This window comes from Amblyomma maculatum, chromosome 4 (genome assembly GCF_055883805.1).
Source record: "Amblyomma maculatum isolate TAMU_Amacu chromosome 4, ASM5588380v1, whole genome shotgun sequence".
NCBI classification, from domain to species: Eukaryota; Metazoa; Arthropoda; class Arachnida; order Ixodida; family Ixodidae; genus Amblyomma; species Amblyomma maculatum.
The window spans coordinates 130,808,923-130,822,070 of NC_139347.1; the positions used below are offsets into that span (position 1 = coordinate 130,808,923).

Here is a 13,148-nt window from a genome sequence, read left to right on the forward strand (position 1 = left end):
GCCATGTGATCGGTTTCGACCGTGAACCTTATACCTTCCACGTACATCTCGAATTTTCGGAGCGCGAAGATGATAGCGAGGCATTCCTTCTCCGTCACTGAGTAGTTGCGCTCCGCCGGCATCAGCGCGCGGCTGGCGAACGCCACGGGGCGCAGTTTCTCATCCTCCTTTTGGAGAAGCACTGCGCCCACTCCGAAATCACAGGCATCTGTCTGGATCAAAAAGGGCCTATTTAAGTCGGGGAGTTTCAGTGATGCGGTATCGGCGATATCTTGCGAGAGCTGACGAAAACTCGCCTGCTGTTCCTCTCCCCATTCCCACGGGGCTGCCCTCCTTAACAATTTTGTTAGAGGGGTTTGCAGGCGGATGCAGTTGGGAATGAATTGGCGATAGTAGCCCACCATGCCGAGAAAACGGCGCACGGCCTTTACATCGTTCGGCACCGGGAATTCCAGGATAGCGCGAAGTTTGTCAGGGTCCGGGGCTACTTTTCCTCGCTGAACGCGGTAGCCGAGCAAACTGACTTCAGCCCTGCACAGCTGTGCCTTAGCGGGGTTCAGCGTGAGACCTGCTGTTCTGAGTTTTCCCAGAACGTCTCGGAGGTGATCGAGGTGTTCCTCGAACGTGCGGGAGTAGATGACGATGTCGTCCAGGTAGGCGAGAGCGTGATGCCATTTGGCGTCTCCCAGTACGCGGTCGATCAGCCGCTGAAAGGTGTTCGGACTTCCGGACAGACCGAAGGGCATCCTAACGAATTCGTAGAGACCCCTGTGGCAGGTGAACGCCGTTTTACACTCGTCGCTTGGTCGCATCTCTACTTGGACATAGCCTTTGCTAGCGTCCAGAGTAGAAAAATACCGCGCTCCTTCGAGGTTCGAAACAATGTCGTCCACGCTCGGGAAGGGGTATGCATCCTTTTGTGTGACCGCATTCAGTCGCCTGTAGTCCACGCACGGCCGTGAGCTACCGTCCTTTTTGGGGACCAGCACCACTGGGAATCCCCAGGGGCTTGATGAGCGGCGAACAATGCCCGCATCGATCAGTTCTTGCAGCGCCGCGTCAATCGCCTGCCTTTTGGCGGGGCTGACCGGTCTCGGGTTGGATTTCCAAGGCTGCGCGTCTCCTGTCTCGATGCGGTGCTGTACAAGCTTGGTACAGCCGGGGCGGTCCGTGAACATCTCTTCGAAGTTTCCTAACAACGAAAAGACGCAGCCGCGCTCATGGTCTGTCAGGTTGTCGGCGTTTGCCAGCAGACCCTGTAAACGCTCTTCCGCGCCCACGCGCAAGGCATGGGGACGGGCTGCAGCTGCTGCATTCAGCGGCTGAGGGGGAGCGCCGCTTCCTCGGGAGGCATTCCTCCTTTCCACCTCGGAAGCTGTCCTTTCGGCCGTCGCGGTCGGTGCTGTGACAAACAGCTTGAGTGGCGCGAACGGGCTTTCCCGATAACCACCATTGCCGATATCAACCACGATTCCCGTACGGGACAAGAAATGGTACCGTGAGTCCAGGCAGATGAATGAAACGCTGTCGCCGAGCGCGCTGATCCAACGCGCGACGAGGCGCACATCACCGCCGGAGCATACTTCGCTCGCCAACTGGAGGGGCAGGCTGCGTTTTCGCACCCGAATGCCTCTCTGTCGAAGGCGAGAAACCACTTCGTCTCCGATTAGAGAAAGTGCTAGCACCAGTGTCAAGCAGTGCTCGGGACGTAATCCCTGCTATCGCAAGGTCTATGAACGGAGCCCTGGTAGTGGTCGGTGTTCCGATCATGAGAAGTGAGGGTGCCACTATTGCAGCTCCGTCGCTCGGATCAGCTTCGGCCGCCGGCGCTGCTACCGACGGCCTACCTCGTTTCCCTGACTCACAGGGCAGGCACGAGCCAAGTGACCAACTTGGCCACAAGAGAAACATGGCCCGGGATTCCGGGCTCTAGGCAGACGAGGGTACTCTCGCGTACGGCCGTCCGTGAGAGCTTGTTGAGCCGGTGCCACCGCCATGTTACGCTGCCCGTCCGCCATCGTCACCAGCGCTCGATCGTTTGACTGTGTTTGGTAATCTCTGTCGGGCGGTCGGCGTGAGGTTGACCACTTTTCCTCTCGCACAGCTTCGATGATCCTCGGCCCGTTTGTGTAGGGATCAAGAGCGCGATCCGAGATTTCCGGGAAAGCGCCCTCACCTGAAACACGTGACGGCGCACTGCCATTCCAGGCGCAGCTGGGCTCCAGACAATCCGATGGGGGTGGCGGGGGCCGGTACGCACGGGCAGCTGAAATTTCGGCTTGCACCCGACGCGCTTCCACGGCCAGCTCATTCAGGTTCCTGCAGCGACTTCCCCGCAGGTAAAGAGCAAAGGTGGGGTGGCTCTGTCGGATTACTCATTCCACTTGCTCCGTGTTCGAAGCGTTGGGATCGGCGTAATCCTCCTGCATCGCCCTAACGTATTCGACGAGCGACTCGTCGGGAGCTTGGGTTCGGAGTTCCAATTCTCGCCGCATTCGCTGCTGGTAGTTGTGAGGACCTCCCTAAACATACTGCGGAATTCAGCCATAGTGCTCGCTGTGTGACCTACCAAACGGTGCCACCGAGCGGCTTGGTCAACTAGTGCCACTCTTCGCAGCATGTGGGTCTCGCTGCAGCCGTTGACTTGGCCGTACTGGTCTAACGCCAGGAGAAAGCTGTTGGCGCTCATTTGATCGCCGTAGCCGCTGTACCTTGGGATCGGTGTTCCGATCCGCGGGCTGGGTTGCAAGGACTGCAGCGCTTGCTGGAATGCGTTGGCGAGGACTCCTGCGAAGTTTTCGGCGTTTGCCGCTGCCTCGCTCTCGGGTGCCGCGACGAGTGGCGAGATCGTCGGCGGGATTGGCGCGGCCCCTGTGCTGCCGTTTGGTAGCTGCGAGGGCGGACATGGCGTGCCTGGTGCTTCTTCCCAATCCGTACGCGCATAGTGCAGGGGCGCGCCAACTCTTGAGGGTGGCATTTCGCGGCGTCTGCCGGAATCTGCCTGCGGGCGTCGTGTTTCGCTGGCTGCTCCTGCAGCGGCGAATTGTCCCGTCTGTTGCACAGCGCTGGCGGCGAGCGAGCCGTGGGCCGGGCTTTCCCTGTACCCGGGGCTGAGCTCTGCGAGCCACATCAGATCAGGCAGATTACTCCGCTGGTCTGGCATTGTGTCCGGCGAGAGTGAGTAGCTCAAGTGCTTCTGCACGAGAGAACCACGTTGGGGCGCCAGTTGTAGGGGTTCTTACTAAGCCGTCGAGCCTCTTCTGAGGTCTAGGCCGCAAACACAGGGCTCCCGCGATCACATACCACGGGCCGCCGTTCTCACGGCCGCAAAGTGGTGATGCGAACTACGATACAACACAGAACAGGACTTTGCCCGGAACCAGGTGCTTATTGGGTTTTCCCAAAAAGAACGCTGGTGAAGGTCTTGCTGGCGACCCTATCCTTTTGGATGGGGCCTGACACTTCGAAGGGCAAGATGGCGACAACGGGGAGGTATTTACCTTGCGTCCTTCCGTTGTTGCGGCTCGCTGTCGTCTCTCTCCTGTGGTAGCCGGTTCCCGCCGATCTCGGCGCATCTTGCGCTTTGTCCTTTTTCGGCCAATGAGCGTCGCGTCCGCGACGTCTAGCGGTGCGCTCCTGCGCCCGGCGAGGGAAGAGGGAAACGCGGCGCTATCGAGCAACCCGTTTGGTTTACTCAACCCCGGAAGAGAAGGAATACTTTTGTCCCCTTCATCCTCCGCGGCGCGCGGCGTTTCGGAGGGATGCGTGGTTCTCCACGATCGCTACACACTCGACCCTCTAATCTTAACCTGGATCCGCTGCTTTTTAATCAACCACTCACAGTTCACCGTCATTGGCGGTCATGCATCCGAAACTGCTGATGTTATCTCCGGAGTACCCCAGCGTTCCGTTCTCGCTCCGCTTCTTTTCCTCGTTTTTATCAACGACCTGCCACATGGGATTTCGTCATCCGTCCGCCTTTTTGCGGATGATTGCATAATTTATCGCCGCATTTCCAATAATACCGACCAGGAACTTTTACAAGCCGACCTCAATAAAATCCAGAAATGGCGCTCCGACTGGCTCATGCAGCTTAATATTTCAAAATGTAAATTCGTGCACATTTCACGTAAACGCTTCATTATTCACTTCCCATACTCCCTAAACACCACTGCATTATCACTAACAAACTCGTACAGGTACCTCGGTGTTAAAATAACGAACAATTTAACTTGGTTGGACCATATCACGAAACTGTGCTAGCACCTCCAGAACACTTGGATTCATCCGACGGACACTGGCTATGTCCCCTCCATCCGTTAGACAACTAGCTTACGAAACGTACATCCGCCCGAAAATGGAATATGCTTCAGCAATATGGAACCTCCACCAGGCCTACTTGATCCAGTCGCTCGAAGCCATCCAGAATCGTGCAGCCCGCTTCATAACTTCCCAGTATTCAGCTAGACACAGCGTTACTGACTTGAAATCATCTCTCAGCCTCCAGCCCTCAGCGCTTCGTCGGAAACTTGCGATAATTTGTCTTCTACATCAATTATATTTCAACTTTCCTGCACTCCGAGAAAACTTATTACGTGCTCCATTCCGCTCATCTCGCCGTTTATTTAACTCCCGTAGCATACAACGTTTGCATGGTTCCACAAACGCCTTCAACAAATCTTTCCTCCCCATCGTCATAGAGGAATGGAACATACTTCCCGAAAGCATTTTTACCGAGTCTAATCCCTCGAAATTTAGGCAGCTACTTACTGATCATTTCGACCTGCCATAGACAGTTTTTCTCGCGGTCCATTATTAGCGATCCGATTTACGTGCACTGTCGTTTCAACGTCTAATTATCTGTAATTCATCTTTTTGCCTCTTTTGTTTACTATAGTTGATTTTACTACGTATCATTATTTTGTTATGCCTTGCTACATGGTTATCTGTATTTTGTGTACACTGTATCGGTTGCCTGACTTTTCTTCTTCCCTTAACGTTTTCTTTTTTTTTTCTTTTTCAAATTTGTCAATGTTATGCATTTTTGTATTCTTTTCCTCAGTCTTTATGCCAATGTATGACACTTTCTCACCGTTGCCTCCCCTCCCCCCTTATGTAATGTCCCTGATAGGGATCTTTAAGGGAATAATAAATGATGATGATGATGACGACGACGGCATGGTCCACTTTCCCGGAACGATTGGGGAGCGCGCGCTTGGGAACAAGAGTCGGCGTGGCACACCGCTGAGGAGACGAGGGGCCTGGGCCGGCGACGACGAGGCTGTGCGCACGTACGGGGTGCGAGTCCTGCACAGGAACGACTGGCCGAGAGAGAGTGAGAGAAGAAGAGCGGACGGGACAGTGCGAAAAGAGACTTCGTTGGAAAAAGACGCGTGTAAACTTTGCTGAATATATCCAGTGTTTTTGTTACCGTTAAACAGTTATTGTCCGCGTGTGATTTCTTCCCTTTTATTCGAATCCCCTAAAGTTTAAAGTTGTAGTAACAAAGTTTAGTCTAATCTCATCATCAAATCAACATCTATTACAGTGCCTCTTTCGTGGAGGGCTGCGGGAAGGAGAGGTGGCGCGGTAAGAAGCATTCGAGAAGGTGGACATGGGGGCGGGAGGGGGTGATGAGGGAGTTGGAGTAACAGGTGATGGGGGCATTGTTGAGAAAATTCGCGAAAAACGCGCGCGCGCGTGTGTTAAATGCTATCGCGTCACACTCCTAACAGCGCAGCTTGTGTGTCCCCCTAACTTTTGCAATGGAAAGGCTTGGTAACTATCACACTTCTAGGAGGACACCTGACCCACAGTTTAACTGAAAGGAGGAAGAAGGGAGCGAAAGAAGGACAAAATTAAGGGACGAAGTTATTTTTTACTGTTATTAATGCAGTGTTCGATTCTGTTCGCACTTATTGTGCTTGTGTATGTATGTATGTATGTATGTATGTATGTATGTATGTATGTATGTATGTATGTATGTATGTATGTATGTATGTATGTATGTATGTATGTATGTATGTATGTATGTATGTATGTATGTATGTATGTATGTATGTATGTATGTATGTATGTATGTATGTATGTATGTATGTATGTATGTATGTATGTATGTGTGTATGTATGTATGTATGTATGTATGTATGTAAACGGCCGCTCGATGGAAGTGGTATCTATGTATGTAAAACTTTATTGAGATGCCAGCAAATGACGGTTTAATGCGTCGTGACACTGGCCAAGCGTCGACCCGGGATTATGCCCGACTCATTTTGCCCCGTTTGTGGTAGGCCATGAGGCTTGTGCTTTTCGAGCGCTCCCCGGGCTTGCTGGGCGGCCCATAGTTGAATTCCCTTGTCTGTGCTTTGTACAGCACTTTGAAGTTCGGGCGGGTATGTCTTGAATGTAGCTTCGGTGGAGAGCCTGGCACAGTCCCACATGATGTGCCATTGGTCCTCCGGACCCACTTGACATACACTGCACGTATCACTCGTGTAGATGTCTGGGTGGAGGACGTGTACCAATGCCGGGGCTAGGAGTGACCCGGTTTGTATTTGCCTTAGGATGGCCGCGTCCTCCCGACTAAGTGCCGGATGATGCGACAGCATTGTCCGTCGAGCTAGGCGGTAACACTTAGTCACTTCCTCATAACTGGTCATTCGGTCCTTTGTTTCGAATTACCACTCGGAACGGTCACTCTCGAGGGCGCGGAAGGTAAGCGCTCGCGTCGCCGAATGTGAATAAATTCACGCCACCGGTAGATGCTAGAAGGCGGTAGATGCTAGTCGGAACAGCCCACTTTCTTCGTCTCTTCTGTCGTTTTCTCTCTTGCGGAGCCACCGTACCGAGCAAACCCAAATACGCGCTCCGGAATAGGGGCTCCACCTAGTATTGTGAGGGGAGGAGTCCGCTACGGCTATACCCCAATCACTTCTCTGTAGCTATTTAATAGTTAATCAATTTTTAACCACCACCACCACCGGAACAGTAGTCGGGCGTCTTACCACTGCACCACCGCGGCGGGGCTGTTCTCAAAAGTTGTCGCTGATCTTCGCACGTATTCTCGCGAAGACGAGACGTAACTCTGAACGCTCGCCGTTTTCACAATGCTTCGATGCAGTTTCTACGTGCGCCCTTTAAGTAGAACTACTGCAAGGATTCAGCGATTTAGCTTGGAGAAGCATTCTGTGGTGCGTGTAAAATTGCGCTACACACACGCTAGCTCGCATTGTCCTGGATGTGTCGCCCCTGCAGCGGTTTGGCAAAGTATTGGATTACTGGTAATCAATTGCAAAAAGAAATTATTAAATTGCTCGAGACGTTATTGCTTGGAAAAGTAATCAGTTCATTACAGAGTTACGAGAAATCTAGTTAATTACAAGTTCTGCTACTAAGACAGTAGCCGTTCATCCGTGGCTATATTAACTGCACGTCCCTCCAATCAGGTCAAGGCTCGACCAGATGTTAATTGTAAATGTAGCTAAAGCGCGCTATTAACCAACATCACAGAACTGTATCCAATATGTATGGTGCATTACGTACTCGCTTATAGGGAGCTTGCATGAAGCGATGCATGCTGGGCATCCGCCATATTGTCGTCGTTGTCAGCTGACGACGCAACACCGCAGCCGCGTTTACATGGCAGCGTAAAATACGCGCAGACGATATTGGCGCGACTGCGTGTTGTTCAGGATTCCAACAATACACCTGATCGAGTGCGAGACTCTCTGATTGAACCCGACGCAAACGGCTCGCACGAACCAACAGACTCCAGATCGACGTGAGTCCGGGCAACTATACCAAACTACTCATTAATTCATGAATGTCTACGGTCACACGTCCATACCCATAGTGCAGTCGTCATAGCCTGAAGGGGTTCACGTCGCGCACCGTTTTGCCTTTTCTTCACAGTTTTACCGTCTTCCGGGCACAGCGTCGACAGAGAATCTGGTGACATTTTGTGCGCACACAGGGGCAGCAGCACACGAGTAACCGCATGCTTGCTTGGTGAACAGTCGAAAGCGACATGGGACTCATGATCAATTCACTGCAGCTGCTTCGCTGCGTTGTCTCTTGCCAGCGACGATAACGTGACAGGCTATCCAGGCTTTGTTATAGTTATTTATAGTGCTTCGTGCAGTAGGAAGCAAGTTCAAGTTCAAGATCACTTTATTGCCGTCGATGTATTGGCCCCTCCGCTCCCACAGAAAGACCCTAGGGGGCATTCAAAGGAAGAGATTGCCCCGCAGGGGGACGTCTTTCGCAAAGCGTCCCGTGCCTGGCGGATTACTCGAGCTTGCTGCTCCGGAGCCCAGCTCCGGAGGAGGGCATTCCAGGTTTCTTTCTCTTTGATTCCATCAATATGCCAAGGAGAATCGGACAGCTCTTCACGTTCTATACGCTTTTTATACTTCCCGCCTAAATTCACCTAGCGGTCGGTCTGGTTTGGAGTTTGAATAACTTGGATGGCTTGTGTTGTGCTGCAAATCGTCTTCGCAAATCCAGTAATACGACATTTGTGTGCAATGTCTATCACATAACAGTGGAAGCAAATATTTTTGATAGGTTTTGTCACACGTAATACGATAAACGATCGTTTTGGGTCAGTTTCGGTTCCGATTCCAAATTGCGTTTTTAAACGGTAGATTTTTATTAAGCACTGAGTATATCTTCAATTTCTGCTGCTTTGAGGTATTCATTTCTTACAAGCGTGGGCGCTTTATAATTTGAATCGAGCTTTTTTCTTGTCGCACATCCTGCACTATTTTCTAAACTGGAAGCCTCGAAACGCTCCACGCAGTGACACGCGGCTATAATGCGGCTTCCGCGCTCCGCGCCTGCCGGACTATTTTCAGTGCTGTTGCCGCTGTTGCTTGTTCTGCTTATTCGCAGTCCGTTCCTCGTGCGATGCATTTGCTTTCGTACTCGTGAGAAGCAAAAAAGCCGTGGATTGTCACCGTCGGATCATCCACCGCCGCCGCCAAAATGACGCAGTATCTCCCACCGAACCTCCTGGCGCTTTTTGCGCCTCGAGACCCCATCCCGTACTTGCCGCCGATGGACAAGTTGCCCCACGAAAAGACACAAGGGACCTACACCGGCGTATCGCTGTACTTAAACTTATTCGAGGTAAGCGCCCACCATCCGTGTCTGTAGCAGGCCATGTCTGCCGTGTTTCGTTGTTATTGCTGGGCCAGCGATTCTTAAGTCGTGTGCAAGGCCCGTCTCGCGACGTGCGTGATGTATTCATCGTCGCCGGCGCACTCTTTCTAGGCCTACTTATAGAACGTGCGCAGCCGCGTATTCATGTTCGAGTTCGCTCTAAACGCCATGGAAAGGTTGGCCGATCGTATTTCTTGTGCGGCAGCAGTATTGTTTTAGCCTTTGTCGCGCCATCTTGTCATCGCGTTTGCTTTGTTGAGACGTGCGCCGCGAGTTTCACAGCTCCTTGTGATCGGCGTAAAGGGACCATGGTATATCGCACGCGCTGTTTTTGTTCCAGGACCCAAAGGACACGCCGCCTCCCACGCGCGTTGAGACTCGGGAAGAACGCATCGAGCGCAAGGTAAGTGGTGGCTGATGTGCACACAGCGTGATTATGGAAACCGGCATGCCCCCTCTGCTTTCCGATGCCTCTCGGTAAGATGTGATAGAGGATATTTCTTGCCTTTCAGAGGAGAGAGAAGGCCGAGCAGGTCGCCTACAAGCTAGAGCAAGACATAGCGCTGTGTGAGTAGATTCCTTTTTAAGACATAGCGCTGTGTGAGTAGATTCCTTTTTTTTTTTTTTTTTTTTTTTCATTCTCTCGTGCCATAGGTTCGTGTGCGGGTGCCGCGGTCGTAGAAGAGGTGCCGATGTTTGATGCTGACCTTAGGTTATGGTTTAGGCAGCGTTACTGCACAACAGAATAGTAATTAGCAGTCTTTCTCATCTTCCTTTTTTTGTTTTGTTATCGCTGCATCCTCACGTGCTGCAATTCTCGCGAATATCGACTTGACCCACTGCTTGCTTCTGGGGGGTGAGGTGATGTAAACTTTATGAAGGGAAAAGAGGACGGGAAATGGGTAAGTGACGAGCAGGCTGGTCGGCTCTCCAAGTCCTGGGCTCCGCTGGCTTTTGCTGCTTCACGGATTCCTTGCACATTTGCCCACAGTATGCAAACGTGCGCAGCCAAGCAATGTCCCTGCATTCTGGAACATGGTGAGGTTCTAAAATGTAAGATGCGAAGCACGCATTTTTTTTTTTAATTTTTTTTAGTGGCTGTGTGCAAATATTGCCACTATAGAGTAGCTACCTCATTAACCCGCCAAAAAGGTGCATTGTATGCTTATACTGTTACACATAAAAGAAGGCGTCCTATTGAAGTGGACGCCAGGTTGATATGGAGAGCCATGTAATAAAGTTTGCTTGCACTGCGCAGTATCAAGAGACTTTTTACTGTACACTGCTTTAGGTATTGCAGAATGATGACTTACTTTTCGTCTCATAGGTGTTGCTTTTATGTTCAGGCTTTGAGAAGGTTTGGCATGAACTGTGCAGCTGGCTCATGGATACAGAAAAGGCTAGACATGACATTGTGGCTTTGTCTTTCATTGCGGGATGTTTGCCATTAGGCATAGTGGAAAAGGGAGGGAAGTGTGGGAGAAAGAAGTAAAAAATTTGCAAAAGTTCCTAGTAAAGGGATTTTGCAGTGTTCAGTTGCAATAGTCTCATTCAGGGCCCTACCTCAGGCCTACTTTGCTTAGGAGGCATTGCCTCACAGAAATCAAAGCTGGCCATGTCCACAGGTGTTTCACGTCACACATTCCAGTGAAGCACCACAATGGGGGCATTTGTCAGTCGCTTGCAACTGTTTGTCACGGATGCTGAGAGTGCCAGGCACGGTGTTGTAGTTGTCTGAGAGCTACAGTTACTGACTGTTGCTGGCTGGAAGCTGAGTGACATGGACATCCGTAAAGTTTGGATGACTCTTGATATGTTTGTAGTGCCTAAGCTTCAATTCAACATACCACCCTGCTGCTTCTGTGACTTCTGGTAGACATTTTTGTGACAGACCTAAAGTTGGCTTGTTGACAGCTACTCTTGACAAATTCTTTCTGCTGCCTTTTACAGGGGATCCATACAACAATACGTCAGGCACCTTAGACCCCTTCAAGACCCTCTTCGTCGCTCGGATTGTGAGTTGATCGAAGCTGTTCTTGGTAGTTTGAAATTTGTTGGCGCACAGCATAACATGAAAAGTCGTTAGGGCCTTGAGCTTTTGAAGCACAACTCCAGTGGTTTTTCAAACATTTTGGGTTAATAATTCTATCAAATTCCTGGAACCATTTTAAAATGGTGAGAACAACAAATCAGATCCGAAAAAATTTATGGCCGTTTAGTGCAATGCTTTGCATGGTGCAGCAGCGACATCTCAGCCATAAACCCTTTTGCTGTCGGGTGTTTCTGGCCGTGACGCACCCCCAGTGTCTGTTTGGTTTCAGGGAACGAGCATAGCGATTTATTTTTAATTATGATTGCTATACAAACAACACAGTCAACGGAATATGCACATTTCAGTGTTCTGCAGGTGTTGTTAACGTCATCATCATCAGCCTGGCCACAAATTAGGATAATAAAAAAAAAACACTGCTCGATACTTCTTGAAAGTCCGAATCCGAGCTCGGCTCGTATTCATAATCAAAAGAGCCATTGCTCTAGTCCGCAGTCGAAGATTCCGCGAAGTTTGCCATCCGAAAGTAACCGTGTTCACGAAGGACACACTTTCAGTAGCCCGCACAATGGAGAGAAATGGCACGTTGTGAAATCAAGATGACAGGAAGAGATGGAAAGAGACTAAGGCAACTTCATTTGCCGCTGCTAGCAAGGGCGGGGCGAGAGAGAGCGAAAGCAGCGATCCAGTCGTGTATCTACCTATTGAAGAGGCAACGGTGTGCACTTCTGAACTTGACGCTTTGTAGCAGACACATCAGCAGAATAAAAATAAAAACCTGTGGCAGGTCTCAGAACAACCTGTGATCGCATGCGCGCTCTGTATGATCGCTTAGGGCGATAGAGTAGCACACGCGGAGCAACCACGCTTCCCAGCAAAGAAGGTGGCGGTGATGGGCGCGGTCGCTCGATACTCTTAAATATATACATACCAACGCAGCGCATGGCGAAAATACAAACTTGTAGAAAGATTTGACAGATGGCGCAACCAGCGCAAAGTTTTGAACGCATGATAGAGAACATACCAGTATGTCGGTGACACTGTGGGGAGGTGCAAAAATGTACCAGTACGTTCATGACAGCGAAAGGGTTAATAAAAAATGCGCCTATATCTGGTTGGGTGACTGAACTGGCAAGTAAATGTTTGGTCACACACACACACACACACACCTTTGTAAAATGACTGAGAGGAGTTCAGAACGATATTTCTTGCCCGAAATGAAAACAACTGACGAAAGTCGCTGAGCATATTACCTGTGTAATGAGGTGAATTTTACATGTATTTTTATTTTGACCGATTTACTATTGAATCTAAAGCTGAATATGTGGATAGCAGTTCTCTAGGGTCAAGCAAAGGTCACTGTAAGCAGCTGAGGTTTTTTTGCTTCCAGAACTATGATACCTCTGAGTCGAAGCTCCGGCGAGAATTTGAGGTGTTTGGGCCCATCAAAAAGGTAAAAGCACTTTATTTGCCCTTTCTTTTTCGCACTTGGACCTGCACATGTAGCTGCAACGTTTTGGGAATTCTATGCTAATTGCTGGGTGCTGCTTCAAGTGAACTTTTTGGCAAACTTGTCACAACACTACTTCAGGATTCCAATCTTGAAGAAGCCTGGCCACGATGCATGGTCTTGTGATGTTACACAAGCCATTCGGTGCCTGGCCATGTCATGTGCCAAAGGAATGCGTGCGATTTTTTGATCAACACACAAGCTGGTAATATGGGTGGGAAAGAATGGACAAACTACGAATGGAAGTGTCAGGATACCGTAAGAACCTGGTCATATTATGAGGTGTAACTTTGGAATGGCAAAAAAGAAAAAAACAAGGGAAGTTTTCATCTGCATATAATGTGAGCGAGGAAAGATCAGTGAAAGTATTTCACGATCGCCCTATGTGCAGGCACAGAAGACGTACGCCATGTGCGTCTTCTGTTC

The 13,148-nt window shown here is 50.3% G+C and overlaps 1 protein-coding gene across 1 annotated transcript in view; it reads left to right on the forward strand.

Moving 5' to 3' along the window:
• The first annotated feature begins 8,832 nt into the window (after positions 1-8,832).
• The window catches only part of LOC146192590 (U1 small nuclear ribonucleoprotein 70 kDa-like), a 29,368-nt gene continuing 25,052 nt past the window's right edge, over positions 8,833-13,148 (forward strand). Inside the window, exons 1-5 of the mRNA XM_084602487.1 lie at positions 8,833-9,129; positions 9,503-9,565; positions 9,675-9,729; positions 11,113-11,177; positions 12,603-12,665. Of these exons, the coding sequence (XP_084458613.1) occupies positions 8,986-9,129; positions 9,503-9,565; positions 9,675-9,729; positions 11,113-11,177; positions 12,603-12,665 (390 nt within the window). The 5' untranslated portion in view covers positions 8,833-8,985. The remainder of the gene's footprint in view (positions 9,130-9,502; positions 9,566-9,674; positions 9,730-11,112; positions 11,178-12,602; positions 12,666-13,148) is intronic.